At 45.2% G+C, this 27,476-nt stretch overlaps 1 protein-coding gene across 2 annotated transcripts in view; it reads left to right on the top strand.

The window, feature by feature from the left end:
* The window catches only part of LOC120941112 (dehydrogenase/reductase SDR family member 4-like), a 38,872-nt gene extending 11,396 nt beyond the window's left edge, over positions 1-27,476 (top strand). For both annotated transcript variants that reach the window (XM_040354384.1, XM_040354392.1), the window contains exons 5-9: positions 1,099-1,169; positions 2,806-2,857; positions 2,951-3,085; positions 5,216-5,271; positions 26,971-27,476. In XM_040354384.1, the coding sequence (XP_040210318.1) occupies positions 1,099-1,169; positions 2,806-2,857; positions 2,951-3,085; positions 5,216-5,271; positions 26,971-27,085 (429 nt within the window). In that variant the 3' untranslated portion in view covers positions 27,086-27,476. The remainder of the gene's footprint in view (positions 1-1,098; positions 1,170-2,805; positions 2,858-2,950; positions 3,086-5,215; positions 5,272-26,970) is intronic.

Below are 27,476 nucleotides of genomic sequence, written 5' to 3'. Positions count from 1 at the left end.
CATCGATCGAGTGATCCCTTATATAGGGAGACTCGATCGATGACGTCAGTCCTACAGCCACACCCCCCTACAGTTGTAAACACACACTAAGTGAACACTAACTCCTACAGCGCCCCCTGTGGTTAACACCCAAACTGCAACTGTCATTTTCACAATAAACAATGCAATTTAAATGCATTTTTTGCTGTGAAAATGACAGTGGTCCCAAAAATGTGTCAAAATTGTCCGAAGTGTCCGCCATAATGTCGCAGTCACGAAAATAATCGCTGATCACCGCCATTAGTAGTAAAAAAAAAAAAATTAATAAAAATGCAATAAAACTAACCCCTATTTTGTAAACGCTATAAATTTTGCGCAAACCAATCGATAAACGCCTATTGCGATTTTTTTTTTTACCAAAAATAGGTAGAAGAATACGTATCGGCCTAAACTGAGCAAAACTAATTTTTTATATATGTTTTTGGGGGATATTTATTATAGCAAAAAATATTGATTTTTTTTCAAAATTGTCGCTCTATTTTTGTTTATAGCGCAAAAAATAAAAACTGCAGAGGTGATCAAATACCACCAAAAGAAAGCTCTATTTGTGGGGAAAAAAGGACGCCAATTTTGTTTGGGAGCCACGTCGCACGACCGCTCAATTGTCTGTTAAAGCGACGCAGTGCCGAATCGCAAAACCTGGCCTGGGCATTTAGCTGCCTAAAGGTCCGGGGCTTAAGTGGATAATAGCAGAACCAACAGTGCCAGTTTTTATGACCATGCTATCTGGCAAGATTATGGCAGCAAAAGGAAGTCTCTTCTGTCCTCTAAACAGTCATTAGATGGCCCTTGCCCATCTCCCCTTTAGGTACACCAAGCTGACCAAGGCCCAAAATATGTCTTGGAGTGTGGGGTCATTTTTATTCCCTATTCTTTTCGCTGAATATATCAAAACAAGTACATTTTGGAGTTTTCTCTATGACTTACATTCACAGAAGGAAGAAAGTATATTCAACAGAAATCCACAACTTAATTATAAAACACCTAATTTGCTTTAATTTCAAAATGATTTTTGCTATACTTGTTATGTTACGCAATTCACACTCCTTTTCTTCTCAGATTTTAGATATAAATGTTAAAGCTGCATTCCTTCTGGTGAAGCTTGTGGTGCCCAAAATGCAGGAAAGAGGGTAAGACTCGGGGAAGACTGTGTTCACTGGGTTATTGTTTTCTTAGCAGCAAATAATTATGAAGGGCATTACAATGTTTTCCAAATCTCTTTGATAAAATACCCACTTTGGAAACCTTTTAAAGGCTAAGTTCACCTTTGGTAACGTGTTGCACCCATATTCAGGGTGTAACATATAACATGTTACTAATGCAGCAGCCCCACACCCCCTGATCCCCCATTGTGATAGCGGGCAGGGGATCCATACCCCACCCCTGCTGTCACAATTTAAAAACGGCGCAGCTGTGCGGGGCTCCACCAACACGTCTTTCAATCACAGAGTTCTGTGAATGAATAAACTACAAGTCCCGTCTGCCACCATGGCAGACAGCTTGTAGTTCTCACTTTGAGTTGCTTTTTCAATATTTGCCTCAAACTTTTTAATGTGATTTTCTCCATTTAAATGTTCATGCTTTCATATTTTCTTTAATGTATTACTTTTGTTATGACTCAAAGTGGCATTTCGAGAAGGAGTAAAGCATGGCTTTTGTGTTACATGTCAAAGGAAGCCGAACCTAAGTGTGTAATGGGCCGTTATGGCTACTCCAAGTTAATCTATGGTTACAATTTTCTTTTTGAGGCCTCGTACACACGACCGAACATGTCCGTTGAAACTGGTCCGCCGGACCAGTTTCCGCGGACATGTTCGGTCGTGTGTAGGGCCGACCGGACAATTTTCCGGCCTAGCGGACAGGTTTCCAGCGGACAAATGTTTCTTAGCATGCTAAGAAACATGTCCGCTGGAAAGCTGTCCGTCGGACATGTCCGCTGGTTAGTACGTCTAACCAGCGGACCGAAATCCTGCGCATGCGTCGAATTGATTCGACACATGCGTGGAAGCATTGAACTCGCGCGATAGAGAACGTTGGTGTCGTCTACGTACCTTTTGACAAACATGTCTAAAAAATAATTGACTTCTGCTGGTATTGCATAGCAGGCAATTCCAGGTGTTTGGGTTTCAGGTTAGTTTTTTCTCTTCAGTGTTCTAGGTAAATGCCAGGCCAATTTGGCATGTATTCTTCTGCAATATAGAGCCTGTCTGCACACAGTTTTTTGATAGCAGGGCTTTAGTTCCCCTTTTAAGACCTTATTTCAGAAATACTACAACTGTAAACAAATGCAAACAATCTATTTCGTTTACTAATCAATGCAGTGACTGTCAGCGCTGTATAAACTGTATGTAGCCTCAGCTAAGTACAGTATACAGCACTGTGTTTCAGCAGCGGTACAGGGACTTCTTGTCCTTTTCCTGGAAAAAGACTACTTATCTTCTACTTATTATACCAAACATTGTTCACCTAAAGTAAGGCTGAATTTCAGCTGGTTCAGCAGAAACCGGCAAGATTTTGAACCGTTAATGAGCAGGCTGATCAACTTTGGTACAACCAGCCAGCCGGTTTTACTTGCGATTAGGCTGGGAATGCTGATCGGCAGCTGTTTTTCCAGCATGCCTGTTCGAAAGAATCATAATGTTCGTCCGGATTCAGCGGACAGGCTGCTGTACATACGGGATTCACCCCGTGTGTAACAGGCTTTACAAACTATAGCTAAAGGATTCTGTGTATCTTTCTACAGTAACTTTTCTTCTCTTTCCACAGAGGTGGCAGTATTGTGATTGTTGCTTCTGTGGCTGGATTTACACCATTTCCTGTAAGTAAATCATTATTATTAGCATTATTTTTTGGGTGTTGCTGTATTGCTATTCATTATTCTGTTCTTATGTTTTTGTTTATGTTCTTTTAGGCTCTGGGCCCATACAGCGTCAGTAAGACTGCACTGCTTGGCCTTACCAAAGCTCTTGCACCAGAGTTGACACCTCTAAACATCCGAGTGAACTGCCTTGCACCGGGGCTCATTCGCACCAAATTCAGCTCAGCTGTAAGTCTCTATATTAAAGGGGTTTGAAGCAATAATGGGGATCCTGTTTGATTGTACGGGTTTCATATACAGCATGATTATTCTAAAGGACTCTACTGCATAATATTAACTTTTCTGCCCAAAATAACTTTCTAACTTTGATGCTTAATTATATAACTATGACTGGCAGCATCTTGTAATAAGCATGAATAATGTATAGCAGGGGTAGGCAACCTGGGGACCTCCAGCTGCAGAACTACAATTCCAATCATGCCTCTGGGAGTAATTGTAACTACCAGCCTTGCAATGCCTCATGGGAAATGTAGTTCCACAACAGCTAGAGGGCTACTGGTTGCCTACCCCTCATGTATAGTGATAAGATCAGGGGTCAAGTCCTGGGGAAAAATGTGTGGGAACTCCCACCCAAGATCCACTCCCCCACCAAAAAAAAAAATTATACGCTCATATGTATAATTACAAGTGCATGTTTTTTTTTTAAGCAAGTTCTTTCTAAATCCCGCGATAACTTGCGGCAGACCTCCGCATTGTCTCCTGGGAACAATGACAAAAGCTCCCAGGAGACATTGCAGCATCGAGGAAGTGACGGAATACCCGCACACTACCAGATAAATCCATATACAGGAAGCGGCCAGTAACATAAAGGATTACTAAGGTTCACCTGCCCCTGACAGTGACTCGAGCTGGGCATCGCCGCTTAGTGAAAGATTTGCTCAGGTCGGTCGGCTGCTCTAGTCCTGCAAAGGGAACCGCGTTCCTGCTGTGAAAAAAGTGCAGGAACTCCGTTCCCACGTGTTCCCGCAGGACTTGAGCCCTGGATAAGATGGTGGTAAAAGTAGTTACTATTGCTGAACTGCATGCTATTATCCTTTTTCACTATAAGACCTTGCAGATAATGGTACATTAAAGATAGACAAGGCGTATTCCATTTGAAAAGTATGTTGCGCACATAGGACCATATAAACAATTTCATATTTCTGATCTAGACCTTTTTTGATTTGGTGGAGTCATTTGGAAAGATTTGCAGCTCAGAGTTGAGGTGTAATGTCACAAGTCGTACCCCACGATTTCCAATGGGTACCATTCATATCTGTGTGACTTCAAAGTATTCCCTGTACTACTTTGGTCCGACTTTAATGTGACTTGAGGTCCATAGACTTTAAGATTACACAGATATTGCCTCAAGTCTCGCCAAAGTCTTGCAACTTTCAGAATGCAAAAGTGTGAAAGGGGTCTTAATCATAAACTTTTAGGTAATTGAACACTGGCAAACAGAATTGTGGGACAGCCCATATAACCCCTCCCATTCCCTGCAGTACTCATGATTTTGTTAGTGTCCTTGGATCAATGTTTCTCAACTCCAGTCCTCAAGGCGCCTCAACAGGTCATGTTTTCAGGATTTCCCTCAGATGAAAGAGCTGTGGTAATTACTAAGGCAGTAAAACTGATCAAATCACCTGTGCAAAATAATGGAAAGCCTGAAAACCTGACCTGTTGGGGCGCCTTGAGGATTGGAGTTGAGAAACACTGCCTTGGATGATAGACCACCCCTCAACTGGGAGCAAGTTTCTGGCTTATGATCCTTAGATATATGGGCCTGTTGGCATTGTTTCTGTGTTACCCACCCCTCTGTTATATTGATTTCGGTAATCGCAAATTCTAAGATTAAGACCCCTTTTACACTGGGGTGTTTTTCAGGCTCTTTTGGCCTAAAAATAGCGCCTGAAAAATGCCTCCCCTGCAGCCCCAGTGTGAGAGCCCGAGTGCTTTCACACTGGAGCGGTGCGCTTACAGGAAGTTAGAAAGCAGTGTCTATGGGGCGGTGGAGGAGTGGTGTATATTAATCGAAAATTAATGGGTAGTGCTGCCGAAGCGCCTGAAAAGCGATTCGGCTGCGGTGCATTTGACCCTTTCTTGGGTGTAAGCGGGGGTTAAATGTGCCCCGCTAGCGGGCGAAAAGCTCCGCTAAAACTAGCGGCGCTTTACGGCTAAAGCCTGGTCTGGCTCAGTGTGAAAGGGCTCTAAGGGAGCCTGTATTCTGTATGTGCCCAGTAAGCAAGTGGTTAATGGAAGGCCATAGTTGTACTTTAAAAGGCTTGGGGTAGGTACTGAGAAGTTTCTTTTTCTCCACAGCTATGGCAAAACAAGTCTGGCTTGGATCAACTAACAACTGCTCTGGGTATTAGCAGGTAAGCGTTGTAGCATGTACATTTATCAACTTTCCATCTATTTAATCCTCTGCTTTTGTTGTTTTAACTTTGGATAGTAAAACACCTTTTTTCTGGCAAAGGCATAATGGGCTAGTATGCTTACCTTAGAACGAAGCGCCGGCATCACCTCCCGGTCACCTCTGAGGGAGCTGACATGTTCCCTCTGCATTTCTTCCGGGTTCGCTGCTCCGGCGCTGTAAGTGGCTGGAGCCGCGATGACGTCACTCTTTCTGGCAAGAAGCTCTGATTTTCCCGCAGAATCCGTGACCTCAGCGGCCACATGCAAGGTGAATATCTCCTATACTGTACAGCAGGGCTCAAAATTTCAAGTCCTGAGCTACTAGCCAGGCCTCAAGGCGTACTCGCCACTAGTTGCTCCGCCCAACCCCTACCATGCCCCACCCCCTAATCCCACCCTAGACACGCCCTTCTCAGGGAAAAGGTGCAGGAACTCAAACTCGCACCACACCTTCCTCCAAAGTAGGGGGGTGGGGGGGGGGGGGTTGAGCGTGCCACAGCAACTGGGTGTGGGAGGGTCCTAAAGGGTCATTAAATACCATGAGGGTGGTACATACAGAGTGCAGAGTTCAGGTGGGTGCAGGGTACAGAGTGCAGGTGGGTACAGAGTGCAGGTAGGTGCAGGTGGGTACAGAGTGCCAGGTGCAGGTAGGTGAAGGGTGCAGAGTGCAGGTTGCAGGGGGGTACAGAGGGCAGGGTTCAGTTGAGTGCAGGTTGGTACAGAGTGCAGGTAGGTGGTGGGTGCAGGGTACAGGGTGCAGGTGGGTAGTGGGTGCAGGGTACAGAGTGCAGGTGGGTGCAGGGTACAGAGTGCAGGTGGGTACAGAGTGCAGGTGGGTGCAGGGTGAAGAATGCATGTGGGCAGAGTGTAGGTGGGTACAGAGTGCAGGGGGGTACAGGGTGCAGAGTGGGTGCAGAGTGCAGGTAGGTGCAGGGGGTACAGAGGGTAGGGTTCAGGTGGGTGCAGGTGGGTACAGAGTGCAGGGTACAGAGTGCAGGTGGGTGCAGGGTGAATAATGCAGGTGGGCACAGAGTTCAGGTGGGTACAGAGTGCAGGGGGATGCAGGGTGCAGAGTGGGTACAGAGTGCAGAGTGGGTGCAGGTAGGTGCAGAGTGCAGGGGGGTACAGAGGGCATGGTTCAGGTGGGTGCAGGTGGGTACAGAGTGCAGGTGGGTGCAGGGTGAAGAATGCAGGTGGGCACAGAGTTCAGGTGGGTGCAGGTGGGTACAGAGTGCAGGGGGGTGCAGGGTGCAGAGTGGGTGCAGGGGGGTACAGAGGGCAGAGTTAAGGTAGGTGCAGGTGGGTACAGAGTGCAGGGTACAGAGTGCATGTGGGCACAGAATTCAGGTGGGTGCAGAGTGCAGGTAGGTGCAGGGTGCAGGTGGGTACAGAGTGCCAGGTGCAGAGTTCAGGTGGGTACAGAGTACAGGGTGCAGGGGGTACAGAGGGCAGGGTTCAGGTGGGTACAGAGTGCAGGTGGGTGAAGAATGCAGGTGGGAACAGAGTTCAGGTGGGTGCAGGTGGGTATATTATCTATAAATAGCTGTGTACCTTGCACACCCCCTCCTTATCATACCTACTTGCACAGGGGGGGCGCCAGACACTGTCTGAGACTGAGTCCTCCCAGTCCCACTCACACAAGCAGTACAATGAATACACGCCCCTCCCCCCCTCACCTCACTTTGTGGGCTCCGGCCGGCGGTGGACTCGGTCTCTGGGAACCCCCCCCCCCCCCCGCACCTGTTCCGCTGAATATGCCTGCCGCGCGCCGTCTGGAGAGGAGACAGGAGGAGGGCAGCAATCATCGCAGGTGATCCGCTGAGCCGCGCCGCGCCGCCCAGGGGGTTGAAACTGAAAGTACTGTGTAGTGGAGTGACTGACGTCACATCATCACACAGTGCAGTTTGACTGGCACAGGCTGAGCTGAGGCTCGCCGCTCGCTCTCTCAGTAGGGGATCTGAGGAAGAAGGAAGAGTCGCATGTAGACACACGCGGCGGCGCTGGATAAAAAAATAAAAATAAAAATATTCTCATAGTCGGGATGGTGTCACGGCAGCCCACACTCGCCTGCCCTCAAAATGTACTCGCATTTTGCGAGCAGGCGAGTGTAATTTTGAGGGCTGCTGTACAGGTTTAGAAGATATTCATTTTGCCTACAGGTAAGCCTTATAGGCGTAACAACAAAGGCCTGGGGAATGCCCAGGAAAAAAACAAGCCTACCCACCAACCAGCTCGCAGACAACCAATTAACCTGTCTAACAGTATGAGTTAAAAACAGGGGTTTTGTCCGCAAGCATTTGCATGCACACGTGAGCCACAGAGCCGCGCCAAGGCACCCTGTAATCTGTGGTCCTAACACTAAACAATGAGTGTCCCCACAGTGGAGGCACATGCTTTCTGTTGGAAAGATCAGGGCAGGTGGACTGAAGGGCAGCCCACCCCTTCTTAAAGGTACAGGAGCACACCAAGCACCCAGCATGTAGCACAATGGCTGCAAAGGTGTTGGTGTGCTGCTGGACCAATGCACACACCAAAGTGAAACAGACTTGTCCACCGCCCTCATCTATAGCTGGCCATCGCAGTATGCAGCATTGAAAGGCTGAAACAGATAACAACAAAGGCCTGGAAAATCCCCATGAAAAAACCAAGCCTACCCACCGACCAGCTCGCAGACAACCAATTAACCTGTCTAACGGTATGCGTTAAAAACAGGAGTTTTGTCTGAACGCATTTACAAACGCATGCGTGAGCCAGGCTTACCTGTAGGTAAAAATGTAAAAGCGGGGTATACAACCGCTTTAGGTATACGTTCAAAAGCTGTATTCTTTCAATGGATTGTCCTATCTATATCGTCTATAACTGTATAGACAGTTATTATTAAAGGCACATTCATGGGAAAGGTCTGGTAATGCATTACAACGCTGGCCAGTCAAAATCCATTTGGTCTATCCTGGAAGCACTGATTAAGAAGAGGGTAAAGAGTGCAATCTTCACCAACAAAATACACCCAAAATGAAATTATAACATTCTTGTGCTCCCAACTGATAATTACAGAATGTACGGAACACCTTCTCCTCATCCACACAAAGTGCTCCCAAAATTATTATTGTTACCAGGTGGCTTTCCACAATCCTCTACTTGAGCCCTGCTTCACACTGGGTACGATTTGGAACGATTTGAGATGCGATTTGACATGTCAAATCGCATCTCAAATCGGCCGCAATTGTCGGCAATGGCACTGTCCTAATCAGTGCGACGCCGCATCTGCGATTTCAAAAAGTAGTTCCTGTACTACTTTTTGCGATTTCGGGCCGCGATTTACATTAAATTGCGGGCAAAATCGCAGCCGCGAAATCGCGGTAAAATCGTGCATTTTACCGCGATTTTGAATTCGCAGCAGTGTGAACCTAGGCTTAAAGACCATTTTTTTTTTCAACTCCATCTCCACTGTTTCAAGAGATAAACAACAAGAAAAAGCCATAATACAGTACTCTTTATTAAAATATACTTAAAGCGGGGGTTCACCCAAAAAAATGTTTTAACATTACATTCAGCCGAGTTGTCAGAAAGACATTAGGCTGTTTTTTTTTTTATTTCATTGCCGTACATACCGTATTTTCACCGCCGCTTTCGGGTATGTAATCTGCGGGACTGGGCGTTCCTAATTGATTGACATCCTTCCGACCGGCGCATACAGCGCATCACGAGTTGCCGAAAGAAGCCGGACTGTGAGTAGGCTCTATACGGCGCCTGCGCACCGACGTTCGGCTTCTTTTGGCAACTCGTGACGCGCTGTATGCACCGGTCAGAAGGATGTCAATCAATTAGGAACGCCCAGTCCCGCAGATTACATACCCGGAAGCGGCGGTAAAAATACGGTATGTACGGCAGTGAAATAAAAAATCAGCCTAATGTCATTCTGACAACTTGGCTGAATGTAATGTTAAAACATTTTTTTTTGGGTGAACTCCCACTTTAACATCCACAGTGTGCACTCACATTTAAAAACATATAATCATGCCAGCATCAACCATGAGTCTCTGTTGATGTACTAAGAACTGCTTTCCCTACTTCTTATTTGGCTCTGACATGCATTCCAGTGATTGGAAATTATGTTAGCGGAATGTTATGCCGCGTACACACGATAATTTTTTTCAGCATGAAAAAAAAAACTTTGTTATTTAGCATGTCCAAAAAACTAAGTTTTTCCAACTTCATCATTAAAACGACATTGCCCACACACCATCGTTTTTAAATGATCTAGCAAAGCGCGGTGACGTACAACACGTACGACGGTACTATAAAGGGGAAATTCCATTCGCCTTTGGGCTGCTTTAGTTGATTTAGTGTTAGTAAAAGACGAATTGCGCTTTTCTGTCTGTTACAGCGTTATGAATGTGCTTACGCCATTATGAACGGTAGTTTTACCCGAATGAGCGCTCCCGTCTCATAACTTGCTTCTAAACATGCGTGGGCTTTTAACATCGTTTTAGCCCACACACGATAATTTTTTACAACCCGAAAAACAACATTGTTTAAAACGACGTTAAAAAATGCAGCATGTTCGAATTTTTTTTTTTTTGTCGTTTTTCAGAGCCTGAAAAATTATGTGAAGCCCACACACGATCATTTAAAATTAAATTTTTTAAAAACAACGTTTTTTTTCATGCCGTAAAATGATCATGTGTACGCGGCATTAGAAAAAGACTAAAATGTATTTGAAGGCGCACTAAGTGAAAATATAAGATAAACAAGCTTATATATTGCAACAGCACTTCTGTGACATACACTCACTGGCCACTTTGTTAGGCACACCTTGCTAGTACCAGGTTGGACCCCCTTTCTTTCTCGTACATCACGGGACACAGAGCGGCATATTCATTACTATGTGGGTTATATGGAGTACCTTCAGGTGATGGACACTGGCAATCTCAAACAGGAAGTGCCCCTCCCTATATAACCCCCTCCCATAGGAGGAGTACCTCAGTTTTTTCGGTGTTGGTCATGGTTTAGCTTTGCCTCCACATCCTTGGGATCAAGGCAGGCTAACCGGATCTGTCCAACGGCCTCAGTGCTAAAGTGGACAGTATCCGGACCCCAAAGCCATGGGGTTTGCCCATAACGCTTCTCTTTTTAGAGAGCTGGACCCTGGGCCCAGGACTTAGAACCTTGGGCATCTAAAGCTCCTGTTTGCCAGGGTGCTATATGGGCCCAGGACAGTGGCTCCTTCATAGGAACCCAGGGCCTGAAGGTCTAGACGCCACCCACGGAGATGGGGGAAGATTGGACCTCTTGCTGTGCAAAAGTCCTGCGGCATGGAGCAGGTAAGTATTGGGGAGCCTGCGGAACTTGGTTCTTAGCAGATTCCCTACAGGGGGTGCACAGGGGGGCAGGCCTGGGTATGCTCTGCATTGGCAAGGAATCACTATGTCTATGGTCAGAGACAGGATGATTCAAATCTTTTTCCCCCAGTGATAGGTGTCCTCCCTGGTAAGTGTTGTTTAGCTGGGTCTGCTGCGCTAGGTGTGGGATCTCTGTGAAACACAGGAGCCGTGTTTCCCATGCTAAGAGGAGGTCTGTGACCTACCTGAGGGCTTACCTGCCTGGGTGCTGCGCCGCTCCGTCCTCCTCCATGTGCGATGGCCCCCGCCGACGGGCACGCACGCGTGCCCGAGATATGAACGTTTTTCGCGCCATTGGCTGGGGTGGGGGCGCATCCCTGTGGGCGGCGATTTACATATAGGAAGGGGAGGCCCTTCCAGTAGCTGCCAAAAGCTCAGTGTCTTCCTGAGTTACAGAGGAGGAGGACGCAGAGCGGAGCTCGCTGAGGACACCCAGTGGCGGAAGGAAAGATTACAGTCGTTTTCTAAAGAATAGACTGTCAAACCTACAGATAGGTTTCCTTTTCCTTTTTTTCAGCAGATGGCTATTGGCAATACTTATTAGGAGACAGAGTATTTTTCTTTTCCTCTTCAAAAAAAAAAAAAAGATATATAAAAAAAAAAAGAAAAAAAGAAGAAGAAAAAGGGAAAGTACTTCTGATCTCCCTTCTCAGTTTGGGCGTTAGTCTCTATCGTTCCCAAACCGGCAGATCCCCTTAGCTACGTCTGTGGCTGGGTGATAGCAGGTGTACCTCGGTATTGTACCATGGCTTCTGGGTCAGAGGGTACAAAGGGTGGGGATTCCCCCGCAAAGTCCGAGGGCTCAGACACGGCTATGCCGCTGCTCTCCCCACAGGACATATCAGGGCACGCCCTGATGGGACCTGGGGGATCTGGTGCTGGGGCTGGTCCAGTTCAGTCCAACCCCGGCTTTGTCACTGAGAGGGTGCTTGCTGTTTCTTTAGGAGAACTAGAGAAAAGAATGGCAAAAAGAATAGCTAAGGCTATATCGGGTAGAAAGCGGACTAGGTCTCCGTCACCCGAGCAGGAACCCTCAGACTCAGAGATCCTTTCCCTAGGGGAATTGGATAATCCTGACGTTTTGGACCAGGGTGGTTCAGAGATCGAGGATCCGGATACTGAGGAGTCTAGTTCAACCTCCCAAGGGGAAAGTTTGTGGGTTCAAGCTTTAACGGACATGGTCCATGAGGCATTTAAGTTACCCATACCAGAACCTCAAGTATCGGCGGTTTCAGCTTTAGGCTCATTAAGAGCGCCTCAAAGCAACGCAGTTTTTCCGGTCCATCCTCTACTCGAGGATGTCATATTTCAGGATTGGATCAAGCCAGATAGAGTCTTTTTACCACCTAAAAAATTCTCTGTTTTATATCCTATGGAGGAGAAATTCTCCAAAAGGTGGGCGCACCCGGCGGTGGACGCAGCCATCTCCTGTGTGAACAGATCTTTAACTTGCCCTGTAGAAAACTTACAGGTGTTTAAGGATCCGGTTGATAAAGGCTTGGAAACATTACTTAAGGCCTCCTTTACTTCAGCAGGGGCGATAGTTCAGCCCGCTGTGGCTGCTATTGGAGTTGCCCAAGCATTATCAGATAAGACTAAGCAAATGCTTAAACTGATCCCTGCCCAACAGGCAGAGGAATTTTCTGATATACCCAGGGCTATACGCTTTACGGTGGATGCTATCAAGGACTCCATCCAGCAGGCGTCACGTTTATCCTTATTTCTAATCCATATGAGAAGGCTCTTATGGTTAAAGAATTGGGAGGCTGAGCCCCCGTGCAAAAAACTCCTGGTAGGGTTTCCCTTCCATGGAGGACGTCTCTTCGGAGAAGATCTGGATAGATATATTCAGACTATATCAAGCGGCAAAAGCACTCTCTTGCCAGTCAAGAAGAAGGCCCGAGGGCCCGCATTTAAGCGCCAGCCCTCCCCGGGGCAGGGGCCCTCTAATACCAAACAGTATCGACGGCCTCCTGCAAGATCAGGATTTAACAATAAGCCGCAGGGCCAAGCCACGGGGGGCAAGAAACAGTGGTACCGCAAGCCTGCGAAGCCAGCCCCCAAGTCGGCTTTATGAAGGGGCGCCCCCACCCACGATGGTGGGGGGAAGGCTGCGTCTCTTTGCAGAGGTTTGGGAGGCCAGCATTCCTGACTGCTGGGTACGGTCTTCCGTGACCACGGGCTACAAACTAGAATTTCTAAAATTCCCTCCTCCTCATTACCAGGAGTCAAGAGTACCAGGCGACCCTGTGAAAAGAGCCGCATTGATGGCGGCATTGAATCATCTGCTATGCCAGAAGGTGATAGTAGAAGTACCAGTCCGGGAACAGGGATTGGGGTTCTACTCCAACCTGTTTATCATCCCAAAGCCCAACGGCGATGTCAGGCCAATCTTGGACTTAAAGGGAGTAAATGCGTACCTAAAGGTCCGCTCATTCCGGATGGAAACTATTCGGTCAGCTGTCGCCGTGCTCCAGAAGGACGACTTCATGGCGTCCATAGACATAAAGGATGCTTACCTTCATGTGCCAATTTTTCAGCCACATCAAGTATTTCTACGCTTCGCGGTGGCTCAGCGTCATTTCCAATTTGTGGCGCTCCCCTTCGGGTTGGCTACGGCCCCCCGGGTATTCACGAAGGTCCTAGCCCCAATCCTAGCCAATCTAAGGACCCAAGGGGTCACGGTCCTGGCTTACCTGGACGACCTCTTGGTCGTAGACCACTCGTCTCCTGGCCTGGAACGAGCAGTGGCCCTCACGGTTCAGTACCTCGAGAGGTTCGGCTGGGTCCTAAATCGAGACAAGTCAGCATTCCTGCCCACAAGGCAGCTGGAATATCTCGGCATGAGATTGGATACAGAACAACAGAAGGTGTTCCTACCCCTATTAAAGGTCAAGGCCATCAAAGAGCTAATACAAATAGTTCTAAGAAAGAAAAGGCCAACTGTTCGCCTATGTATGCGACTACTAGGCAAGATGGTGGCCACATTCGAGGCGGTTCCGTACGCTCAGAGCCACACTCGCATCCTGCAGGCAGCCATCCTGTCAGCATGGAGCAAGAGGCCTCAGGCCTTAGAAATTCCTTTGCCACTCTCACCAAAGGTGCGGCAAAGTCTATCTTGGTGGTTAAACCCTCAGAATTTCCTGAAGGGAAAGACTTTCAGTCCTGTGACCTGGAAGATAGTAACCACAGACGCCAGCCTGATGGGCTGGGGAGCAATTTTGGATGGTTGCACTCGCCAGGGCACTTGGGCAGCGGCAGAGAAGCAGTTGCCCATCAATATCTTGGAGCTCAGAGCTGCTCGGCTAGCCCTCAGGGCTTGGACGTCCAAACTACAGGGGTTCCCGGTGAGAATACAATCGGACAATGCCACGGCGGTGGCATATATATAAATCACCAAGGGGCAACCAAGAGTCAAGCCGCTCAGAAAGAAGTGAGCTTGATTTTCTTGTGGGCAGAAGCCCATGTGCCCTGCATATCGGCTATATTCATTCCCGGAGTGGACAACCTACAGGCGGACTTCTTAAGTCGCCAGACTCTGTTGCCGGGGGAGTGGTCTCTGCATCCACAGGTCTTTCAGACACTCTGCCAGAAATGGGGAGTGCCGGACGTGGATATCATGGCATCGAGACTGAACAAGAAGCTAGACAGGTTCATGTCCCGCACAAGGGATCCCAGGGCCTGCGGAACCGATGCGTTAGTTTGCCCTTGGCATCAGTTCAAACTTCTTTATGCATTTCCCCCGCTCCAGTTACTACCCCGCCTGCTGCGCAGGATCAGGGTGGAGCACATACCAGTTATCCTGGTAGCTCCAGCATGGCCCAGAAGGGCATGGTATTCACTAATCCTGAAGATGGTAGTGGGAGACCCTTGGACTCTTCCTCTACGGCCAGACCTGCTATCGCAAGGTCCGATCCTCCACCCTGCCTTACGGCATCTAAATTTGACGGCCTGGAAGCTGAATCCCTGATTCTCAGGGGTAGAGGTCTGTCTCAGAAAGTAATCTCTACCCTAATCAGAGCCAGGAAACCGGTCTCTAGGGTGATTTATTACAGGGTCTGGAAGGCTTATGTAGGCTGGTGTGAGTCCAAGCGATGGCTTTCTCGCAAATTTACCATCGATAGAGTATTAAGTTTTCTCCAGCTAGGAGTGGATAAAGGACTGGCATTAAGCACAATCAAGGGACAGATTTCAGCTTTGTCAGTGTGGTTTCAGCGGCCGCTGGCCACCCACTCGCTAGTTAAGACCTTCATTCAAGGGGTCTTACGTATTAATCCTCCAGTTAAATCCCCACTTTGTCCGTGGGATTTAAATCTTGTTCTGTCAAGTTTACAGAAACAACCTTTTGAGCCGTTGGCTGAAATTCCTTTGGTTTTACTGACAATGAAGTTAGTATTTTTGGTTGCCATGGTTTCCGCCAGAAGAGTATCGGAACTGGCAGCCTTATCCTGTAAGGAACCATATCTTATTTTACATAAAAACAAGGTCGTTCTCCGCCCTCATCCTTCCTTCCTACCAAAGGTTATATCCAGTTTTCATCTAAACCAGGATTTGGTATTACCATCCTTCTTTCCTAAACCTACTTCCAAAAAGGAAGGGTTGCTGCATACCTTGGATATTGTCAGGGCCATGAAGGCCTATCTTAAAGCTACAGAGAAGATCCGGAAAACAGATGTGTTGTTCATTTTACCGGATGGGCCCAAAAAGGGGGCAGGCAGCTGCAAAATCCACCATCTCGAGGTGGATTAAACAGTTAATCACTCAGGCCTACGGCTTGAAGGGGTTGCCTCCTCCGTTATCATTAAAGGCTCATTCTACTAGGGCCATGGGCGCCTCCTGGGCAGCACACCACCAGATCTCTATGGCTCAAGTTTGCAAGGCGGCAACCTGGTCTTCGGTCCACACGTTTACAAAGTTCTACCAGTTGGACATAATTAGGAATACTGATACAGCCTTTGGGCAGGCAGTGCTGCGGGCTGCAGTTTGAGACCCTCGGGTTCCGGGGGCTCCCCTTTTGAGTAAAATTATTTTTTTCTCAACTAAGTTGGATTTATTATGATTTAAGTATATCTCTAAATTAAATCCTTTTGTCTTGGGAATATGTCTCCCTCCCCTCATTGTAAGCATTGCTTTGGGACATCCCACATAGTAATGAATATGCCGCTCTGTGTCCCGTGATGTACGAGAAAGAAAAAGGGATTTTTAATACAGCTTACCTGTAAAATCCTTTTCTTGGAGTACATCACGGGACACAGAGCTCCCACCCCTCTTATGGGGACCATTTTGGGAGGCATACTGCTTGCTACAAAACTGAGGTACTCCTCCTATGGGAGGGGGTTATATAGGGAGGGGCACTTCCTGTTTGAGATTGCCAGTGTCCATCACCTGAAGGTACTCCATATAACCCACATAGTAATGAATATGCCGCTCTGTGTCCCGTGATGTACTCCAAGAAAAGGATTTTACAGGTAAGCTGTATTAAAAATCCCTTTTTTGCCTTCAGAACTGCCTTACATTTTTGTGGCATAGATTCAACAAGGTGTTGGAAACATTCCTCAGAGATTTTGGTCCATCGTTGGGCAAAATAAGTTTGCCCACTTACAAATGAATTAAGGGTCAATAATTGTTATCGGTGTATTTTAAATGATAGATACATAATTTCAACCAAAAAACCCCCAAAAAAGACCTGATGCAAATGTTATAAATTGAGTCGCAGTTCAGTGAGTAAAATAAGTATTTGTTCCCCTGCCAACCAACAATAATTCTGGCTTCCACAGAATCGCTACAGTATCTGCTCATGTAGTACACAGATTAGTCCTGTCAATTTAAGAAGGTGCTTCTAAAGACAACTCGTGTAACAATGTGTATAAAAGACAACTTTCCCCAGAATCTCTTTCTTCCATTCAAACCTCACCATCATGGGCAAGACCAAAGAGCTGTCAAAGTACATCAGGGACAAGAATGTAGACCTGCACAAGGCTGGAATGAGCTACAAGACCATTATTCATAAATGGAAATACAAAAAAAAACATCAATCACCCTCAGTCTGGAGCTCTATGCAAGATTTTGCCTCATGGGGTAAGGATGATCTTGAGAAAAGTGAGGGATCAGCTCAGAACTACACATGAGGAGCTTGAGAATGATCTCAAGGCAGTTGGGACCACAGTATTTAAAGCGGGGGTTCACCGCGATCACAGGTTTATATTTATATATTTTTTTGCGCCGTTTCTGTTATATTATAGGCCTGTACATGTGCCTTCTTGAGGAGGTGCAGGATTCCAATCCATGGCAACGTATTGTGTTACCAATGGTTTATTTATAGTGGAGGTTCACCCAAAAAAATACATTTTTAACATTAGATTGAGGCTAATTGTGCGAAGCAGAATCGGGTGTTTTTTTTTTAAATCAATGCAGTACTTACCGTTTTAGAGATAGATGTTCTCCGTGGCTTCCGGGTATGATCTTCGGGACTGGGCATTCCTATTTGATTGACAGCCTTCCGACGGTCGCATACAGCGCGTCACGAGTTGCCGAACGTCGGTGCAGCTCTATACGGCGCCTGCGCATCGACGTTCGGCTACTTTCGGGAACTTATGCGCTGTATGCGACCGTCGGAAGGCTGTCAATCAAATAGGAACGCCCAGTGCCGCAGCCCATACCGGAAGCCGCGGAGAACATCTATCTCTAAAACGGTAAGTACTGCATTGATTTAAAAAAACACCCGATTCTGCTTCGCACAATTAGCCTCAATCTAATGTTAAAAATGTATTTTTTTGGGTGAACCTCCACTTTAAATAAACCATTGGTAACACAATACGTTGCCATGGATTGGAATCCTGCACCTCCTCAAGAAGGCACATGTACAGGCCTATAATATAACAGAAATGGCGCAAAAAAATATATAAATATAAACCTGTGATCGCGGTGGATAGAAAAATTGAATAAACCATTTAACCTGTGAAATAACAAAATAAGTAAATCAGTCCTCAGAGGATCTAAGGGAGTGATCCAATAATCCCATAAAGATGAAAGGAAAGTCTTTTTTAGAAAACACCACTGATGAATAAATATGGAAAGAGTGAACTTTCAATTATGACACCACCAGCCATGCACCTCCACCACATAAATTTCACGCAAAGCAAGCTTAAAAAGCCTGTATTGTAGATCACTCTCCGGATCTATATCCAGTAGCAGATCACAGGGGTAAGGTGGAAGGCAGACCAATTAGACTCAGATCTCCAGAAACTCAAGGTATAACGTCAATTGTGTGTTCAGATCCTGTCCTGGCATAGCCTGACAACCAACACTTCCGGGCTCAAGCCCAAATAATTGCGCTTGTAAGACCGCTGCGCAAATACAGGGTGACATAAAGTATTGCAACAACCACCATTTTATTCTCTATGGTCTCTGAATAAAAATATATATATATATAATGTTTGGGAATTCTAAGTATGTTTCCAGCGGAAAAAAATGATTTTAACTTGTAAACATCAAGTCTGAAAAATAGGCCCGATCCTTAAGTAGTTAAACAATGCTCAGTTGGTACTAAGGTGTCCAAAGTGTGCCAAGGAAATATCCCCCACACCACCACCACTAGCCTGAACCGTTAATGCAGGGCAGGATGGATCCATGCTTTCATTTTGTTTACGCAAAATTCTGACCCTACCATCTCAATGTTGCAGCTGAAATCAAGACTCATCGGACCATTTCCATTTTTCTATTGTCCAATTTTGGTGAGCCTGTGTGAATTGTAGCTACAGTTTCCTGTTTTTAGCTGACAGAAGTGGCACCCAGTGCGGTCTTCTGCTGCTGTAGTCTTCTTCAGGGTTCGATGTTTTGTGCATTCAGAGATTGTATTCTGTATATATTGGTTATAACGAGCTGTTATTTGAAATACTGTTCTTCCATCTCAAACCAGTCTGCCCATTCTCCTCTGACATCAACAAGGCATTTTTATCCCACAACTGCCGCTCACTGGATATTTTCTTTTTTTCTGACCATTCTCTGTAAACCCTGGAGATGGTTGTGCGTAAAAATCCCAGTAGATCAGCAGTTTTTTTAATACTCAGACCAGCCTGTCTGACACCAACAACCATGCTACAATTCCAAGTCACTTAGAATAGGAGAACACATAAACAATTGGAAAAAAAGCATAGTGTTTCAAGACATTTTGAAGATGGTCACAACTGTGACCCAAGGAGATTGATGAATCGGAGAAGATCAAATCTTAAAACAAGTGAAGTCAGTGGCACGCATGCCGGAGCCGAATAGGAAGTAGGGAAAGCGGCTCTCAGTAAATGGGCAGGATGCTGCCATGATTATATGTTTTTAAATATGGGTGCCCACTTTTTTCCTAAATAGCTTCCTTTACCTTAGTGGAGTCCTCCTTCACTTACCTCATCCTTTGATTTTGCTTTTAAATGTCTTTATTTCTTCTGAGAATTCCTCACTTCCTGTTCTTCTGTCTGTAACTCACCACCGTAATGCGACACTTTCTCCCTGATGTGGAGAAAGCCTCTTGACGGGGCGAGCAGGAGGGTCAGGACGCTATCTACTTTGCAGATAGAGAAAGGAGCTGTGTGTTAGTGGGTGTCCTGACACTCCTGCTCGCCTCCTCCCCCTTCAAGAGGCTTTCCCCACACCAGGGAGAAAGCCTTGCATTACGGTGGTGAGTTACAGACAGAAGAACAGGAAGTGAGGATTTCTCAGAAGAAATAAGGACATTTAAAAGCAAAATGGAAGGACGAGGTAAGTGAAGGAGGACGCCCTACATATTTAATTAGGGGGGGCACCAAAAATCTGGTGAGTGCATCATCTGGTTTCAGAAGCACTTTGTTGTGATGAGGTGGTGTTCTGTAGATCCTGTGATTATCACTTGGGAGCACAAGAACCTTATAATTTTACGTTTTGATTTATTTTGCTAGTGAAGATTGCTCTAAAATGGGAAAATATTGACTATATATGCTTGGACACTATATGTTTTTAGACACAATATGGTCTTTGTTGGACATTATATGTTTATGTATGGACGTTTATAAATGTCCTCAGTAGGGAAGAGTAATATCTCTGTCATCGCTGCAGCAATGATCAAGATATCATCTTTTACTACCGATGATTCCCTACAAAATAAAAGTAATCCTAGCGGCTAATGAGCCGCTGGATTACTCTGAGAGGCAGCTGAAGGGGGCACACAGTGAGCAGACTTTGTTCCTCCCATTGTGTGACAGAAACCGGAAATGACAAGGATTTAGTCACTTCCAGTTTTGGTTCCTTGTTTACCTGGCTGTTCAAGCAGCCGATCAGACCGATCTGTCTCTGATTAGCTGCACAAGAGGAGAATGAATGAGGCAGTTGCAGGCATCTTTCAGATATGTTTTTTCTGCGTGCGATTCCCTGCACAGTAAAAACAATCAGGGAATCAATTGTACCTATTCCAAGGGATGTTTTCATTCCTTGTAATAGGAATAAAAGTGCTAAAAAATTTTTTTTTTAAAGAGAAAGTGTAAAAGAAAAATGTAAAGCGTAATCCCTGCGTGCTCGGAAGCGAGCGCAAATGTACTTTTACGCCCGGATATGTAAACGGCGTTCAAACCACACTTGTAAGGTATCGCCGCAAACCTTAGAGCAAGAGCAATTATTCTAGCACTAGACCTCCTCTTTAACGCTAAACAGGTAACCTGTAAAAAAATGTAAAGCGTCGCCTATGGAGATTTTTAAGTACTGAAGTTTGGCGCAATTCTACAAGTGTACGCAATTTTAACCACTTAAGACCCGGACCTTTAGGCAGCTAAAGGACCCGGCCAGGTTTTTTGCGATTCGGCACTGCGTCGCTTTAACAGACAATTGCGCGGTCGTGCGACGTGGCTCCCAAACAAAATTGGCGTCCTTTTTTCCCCACAAATAGAGCTTTCTTTTGGTGGTATTTGATCACCTCTGCGGTTTTTATTTTTTTGCCCTATAAACAAAAAAGAGCGACAATTTTGAAAAAAATTCAATATTTTTTACTTTTTGCTATAATAAATATCCCCCAAAAATATACAAAAAAAAAAAAAATTCCCTCAGTTTAGGCCAATACGTATTCTTCGACCTATTTTTGGTAAAGAAAATCGCAATAAGCGTTTATCGGTTGGTTTGCGCCAAATTTATAGCATTTACAAAATAGGGGATAGTTTTATTGCATTTTTATTAATTATTATTTTTTTTACTACTAATGGCGGCGATCAGCGTTTTTTTTTCGTGACTGTGACATTATGGCGGACACTTCGGACAATTTTGACACATTTTTGGGACCATTGTCATTTTCACAGCAAAAAATGCATTTAAAATGCATTGTTTACTGTGAAAATGACAATTGCAGTTTGGGAGTTAACCACAAGAGGGCGCTGAAGGGGTAATGTATGACCTCATGTCTGTTTCTAATTGTAGGGGGGTGTGGCTGTAGGTGTGACGTCATCGATTGTGTCTCCCTATAAAAGGGATCACACTATCGATGCCGCCGCCACAGTGAAGAACGGGGAAGCTGTGTTTACATACAGCTCTCCCCGTTCTTCAGCTCCGGGGACCGATCGCGGGACTCCAGCGGCGATCAGGTCCGCGAGTCTCACGGTCACGGAGCTTCGGACCGGGTTGCGGGCGTGCGCGCGCCCGCGACCTACGGCTGGGTACTAGCACAGGACGTACCTGTACGTGCATGTGCCCAGCCGTGCCATTCTGCCGACGTAGATGTGCAGGAGGCGGTCCTTAAGTGGTTAAAATGTGACATGTTAGGTATTTATTTACTTGGCGTAACATCATCTTTCTCATTTATACAATAAAATCAGGCTAACTTTAATGTTTTTGTTTTTTTATTCATGAAACTGTCCCGTCCCCGCCCCCCCCCCCCAAAAAAACAACACTTTGAAAAATTGCTGCACAAATACCGTGTGACATAAAAAGTTGCAACAACCATCATTTTATTTCCTAGGGTCTTTGCTAAAAATATATATATATATATATATATATATATATATATATATATATATATATATATATATATTTCATGTTTGGGGGGTTCTGAGTATTTTTCTAGCAAAAATAAATGTTTTTTTACATAGGAGCGTGCTGTGCAGTGGGCTCTCAACACAAGCACAGTATCACATATATGCAGCCCCACAGATAAAGGCCCACCTCCCTGAGGCTGCATATATGCAGGGCCAGGTTAACAAGGGGGCTGATGGAGCTGCAGCTCCAGGCCCCTTTCTCAAGATAGGCCCATTTGCCCAAAAAAAAAAAAGAAATTCGGAAAAAAAAAAAAATCGACTTTGGGGGGTTGTAGCTCGACGACCAGAGGTCACAGAAACCCCACATTTGGGGGGTAGGCATGGGAACACTTACCCCACAACTGGTCAAAATATGGGACGGCTATCATTTATGGTTCCGGAGATACGGGCCTGCTTGCACAGCCTGTCAGAAGCTACATTCAGAGCGGCCAGTATAAATACAAGCTGACACACTACAGCAGACTGATAGGATCACAGGGCTTATAATAATTATTTGTATATTACTTATGGTAATTAACCCCTTGCCATCCAGGCCAATTCTGACACTTCTCTACTACATGTAAAAATCATCATTTGTTTTTTGCTAGAAAATTACTCTATGGTGGTCTTTGCACTTTTTATGTTGCAGGGTACAGAGCTGCACGATTCTGGCTAAAATGAGAATTGCAATTTTTTTGCTTAGAAGATAGATCATGATTCTCTCACGATTCTTGCGGCGTAACATCATCTTTCACATTAAAACAACAAAACAAACAAAAAAAAAAATGGGCTAACTTCACTGTTATGGTTTTTATTATTCATTGAAGTGGGAAAATGCAGTGTGACATAACATATTGCAGCAATAGCCATTTTATTCCCTAGAGTCTCTGCTAAAATATATATAATGTTTGGCGGTTCCAAGTCATTTTCTAGCAAATAATATTGCTTTTTAACTTAAACAAGTTTTGGACTTTAAGTGGTTACATTTAGTTACAATGTTAGTTAGTTACAATGTTTCATTTTGTTTACAAACTTCGCAGACTGCCCAGATTTGTTCTTTACACACAGAAGTGTATCCCTTTGATCTAAGAAGGAAGCGTTAGTTACAATGTTTCATGTTAAAAACTTGGCAGACTCCCCAGATATTTTCTTTTGATAGCTGAAAGTCTCTCCACTTGTTTCATGAAAGAATCAGCAAACTCTGCATTGGAGATCGTCAGGGGGGTTGAATCGAGATCACGATTTTTTAAACGATTAATTGTGCAGTTCTAGCACGGTATTTGCGCAGCAATTCTTCAAACATGTTTTTTTTTTAAAAAACTTTTTTTTTATTCATTCAAAAAAACACTAGTTGGTTAAGTAAGCACAATTTTTTTTGGTATCCTAAGCGATGCTTTAAATTTTTTTTAGGTTACATGTTTAGAGTTACAGAGGAGGTCTAGTACTAGAATTATTGTTATCGCTCTAACGATCGTGGCGTATGTAACCTGTGTGTATCTGGCTCTGATACTACCAGTGCCTACCCAGCCACTGACTAGTATCTCTCCCCAGCCTGTCCCCACACACCCTCTCACCTGCTGACCTGTGGATGGGGGAATCACTCCTGCAGTGTTATTGTGTTCTGCCAGTGCCTACAATGATCAGTGTTGCTAACTTTAGCTGGCAGCACTGATTGTTTTAAGAAAAAAAACAGGCTGGTTGTACTCAAGTTGATTAATAGATTGACTTGTGTAAAACCAGCTAGCCCATACAGTACATAGATTGACTATGGCTGGTCTCTGCATAATTGGCGTAATTTCAATCCATGTATGACCCGCTTAACCACTACGCAGTCCCTAAATATCCTTCCACTCCTGTACATAGTGCTCACTGTCATACTCTACACACTCCTCTCCTGTACATAGTGCCCACTGTCATACTCTGCACACTTCTCTCCTATACATAGTGCCCACTGTCATACCCTACACCAGGGGTGCCCAACCTTTTCAAGAGCGGGGGCCACTTAAGCAGATTGGTAACCGGTCGTGGGCCATAATGAGCGTAGCGGGTGGATGGCAGTCCACTCTAAAGAGCTCACTGATTTCTTTTTTTTTTTTTTTTTTTCGGTTCGGATTGGAGGTAAGCATTTGTAAATGGATATCTGCCACTCCTTAAAGATGAATGGAGGATCCTATCGGGTAGGACGGACCGTGTGAAAGGGGCCCAAAGCTGCTTTTACACGGATGCACTTTTGTTTACCAGCGCCGTGAGTTCACCTGTGGCTTTGCTGCATATTAGCTGCACTTTGCCATAGACTTCTAATATATCCTGTAGGTGTGGTGCACTTTCAGAAAGCAAACCAAACTCGCAGGTAATAGAATTCTATGGCTTAGTGCAGGTAACCCACAGGTGCACTGCTCTACACCTGCGGATCAGTTGAAAGCAGCCCAGGAAACCACTGCAGAACACATATATACACTGATTTTAGTAATAAACGTACCTTTAATAACAGTATTCTATTCCATTCCAGAGCAGGAGGTCGCGGGCCACATCAGAGAGCTCCGCAGGCCACATGTGGCCCACGGGCCACTGGTTGGGCACCCCTGCCCTACACACTCCTCTCCTGTACATAGTGCCCACTGTTATACCCTCCACACTCCTCTCCTATACAGAGCGCCCACTGTCATACCCTTCACACTCCTCTCCTGTACATAGTGCCTGCTGTCATACACTTCTCTCCTGTACATAGTGCCCACTGTCGCACCCTCCACACTCCTCTTCTGTACATACTGCTCACTGTCATACCCTCCACACTCCTCTCCTATACATAGTGCCCACTGTCATACCCTCCACACTCCTCTCCTATACATAGTGCCCACTATCATACCGTCTACATTCATCTCCTGTACATACTGCCCACTGTCATACCCTCCACACTTCTCTCTGGTACATACTACCCTCTGTCATACCCCCACACTCTTCCTGTACATACTGCCCATTGTCATACCCTTCACACTCCTCTCCTGTACATAGTGCCTTTTGCCGTACCCTTTGTACTCCTCTCCTGTACATAGTGCCCACTGTTAGACCCTCCACATTCCTCTCCCTCACCTGCACATACTTCCCACTTATATACCGTCCATACTCCTCCCCTATGTCGCTTACCAACAAAAACAGTTCTTTAAAATTATACTAAATAACCTCAATGTTACCAGCTCTAGAATAGACACACTTTTGTTAGTTCAACTAAAGGAAATCTCAGTTCTCATATTTGTTCTGCCCCATTATTAGTACTCCTTTAATTTTGTAATTACTACTATGATGTATAGAGGAACATCGGGGATCTCAGCTACTCTAAATATAGCACTTATTTAAAAAAGTGTCCCTGAAAATATTTTTTAAATGTTGGCAACTGTGCACTTAGGCACTGCCCAAGGCCCACTGGGTCAGTAGGGGGCCCCATGAGAGGCTCCTGGGATCCTGTGATAATAAAGCGGTAGTAAACTTTCTTGCCATTACTACTTTTTAGAGGCCCTGGGGTAGGTTATGCCACAACGTACAAGTATGCACAGCATATTAGCACATTAGGGTACACTTAAATTTTCAGACTGAGCCCTCCAGTGCTGCGCTGTGATGAATCAGGCGGGGCCCGGGCGCTTACATCTTCACCCGGTCTTCCTTCTGGGTTCTGTGCCTTTGGTCACTTGCCTTGGCCGGGCTGTGTTCATGTCATTCCCACGCATTTATTTATTATTTATAAAAGGCCCCACCAAAATCCTCAGCACCAGGCCCATGATGTTCTTAATCTGGCCCTGCATATATGTGTACTCAGGTGGGAAGGGGTTACCTTACCTTTCTTATGTAAGTTAGAAGGGAGAGATTTCGGAAATGGTCAGTAAAGTGTCAATGGGTATTCATATGGGGAATTTTCCTAGAGACAGTTTTGTCCAGGGACCCCTAAACCCAAGACCACACTGACGGCTAAAATTCCTACTGATGCTAATGGCTGCAGGCTCTTATGTGTACCGATGTTAAGAGATTAATTGGGCATGTTTTGAAATGCTCTGTATCTTCTTTTTTTTCCCTTCTCCTCCTCCACCTCCGTTCTGTCTGCTGTCAGGAATAATGAGCACAATAAATCTCTGAATCCCAGCTCCTTGGTCAGAATGAACAAGTAAGGGTACATTATAAGAAAGTGATTAGCCAACTGTTACAAGCCACAGCTGGGGGCACAGGAGGCAAGTCAAATGCCCTATTACCAATTCTAAGTGTCAGAATATTACAGACATACACAGAGGGGTGTTTGTAGAATTTGGGATTTGTGTATACTATTCAAAATCTTAAATTCACAGTTTTATAATAAAGAGGTTAAAGTGGGAGTTCACCCGAATTTTATTTTTTAACATGAGATTGATGCTCATTTTGTCAAGGGGAATCGGGTAGTTTTTTTAAAATCGAAGCAGTAGTTACCATTTTAGAGAGCGATCTTCTCCGCCACTTCCGGGTATGGTCTTCGGGACTGGGCGTTCCTATTTGATTGACAGGCTTCCAACGGTCGCATACATCGCGTCACTAATAGCCAAAAGAAGCCGAACGTCGGTGCGGCTCTATACAGCGCCTGCGCACTGACTGACTTTCGGAAAATCGTGACGCGATAGATGCGACCGTCGGAAGCCTGTCAATCAAATAGGAACTCCCAGTCCCGCAGCCCATACCCGGAAGCGGCGGAGAAGATCGCTCTCTAAAACGGTAAGTACTGCTTCGATTTTAAAAAAACTACCCGATTCCCCTTCACAAAATGAGCCTCAATCTAATGTTAAAAATTTAGTTTTCGGGTGAACCTCCACTTTAATGTAAAAAAAAACACTATAGTAGTATAAATGCTTGCTTTAACATTCTGTTTTGCACTTAAAATGGTAGCTGACGCTGTTATGGGCAATGCTACCATAAAATGTGTTTGGATAAAGAGAGTCTCAGTGCTGAAGGCTATGTCACACCTGGTATGTCAGCCACCTTCGCTGCAATAACTTGGCACTGTGTAGCACCAGCAGGAGTAATGCTGAGATTGCCTTGCATGTTTGGAATTATTGGTAGTGAGCATCTTCAGAAAGAAATCATTAAATCATCTTGCGTACAACCACATATGTATCTATTGACAGTCACTTTTGTTTTCCAAACGTTAAAGCAATAAGTCAGCAGATAATGAATGATAACATTACGTGACAGAATAACGACATTCTAATTGTTCATTACATTGCAGGATCGGGGAGCCGGAAGAGTGTTCCGGAGTAGTGTCTTTCCTCTGCTCTCCTGAGGCCTCATATATAACTGGAGAGACGGTAGTGGTTGCGGGAGGAGGACACTCTCGACTATGAAAAATTCATTTATCCTTATGTTGCACCATTCAACGTGTCGTGTCCATACAATAAACATTACAATTTGCTACATGCCCATTTTATATCATGTAGTTGGTAATTGCATTGTGAAAAGAATTTTATGAAAATGTGGTGCCACTTCATACAGTAGCACTGATGGAATTGAAGAAAAACATCAATAGGCCATGTTCAGCCTGTATGTGATTAAGTGACAAGCTGATTTATGTCACCAAGGTTTACTTACAGAATGTCAATTAAGTCTGATTAATGTGCACTGCTGCCCACCCACATCCTACTAATGCTGCAATTGTTGGCCTTTGTACATTTATGACAGACACACCTCGGAAGTATGAAATATATTTTCTTATTAATAAAACCTTTATGAAGAAAA

The sequence above is a fragment of the Rana temporaria genome, chromosome 1, assembly GCF_905171775.1.
Source record: "Rana temporaria chromosome 1, aRanTem1.1, whole genome shotgun sequence".
Classification (NCBI taxonomy): Eukaryota; Metazoa; Chordata; class Amphibia; order Anura; family Ranidae; genus Rana; species Rana temporaria.
Note: the sequence above shows the minus strand (reverse complement) of the source record. Positions and strands in the feature narration are given on the sequence as shown.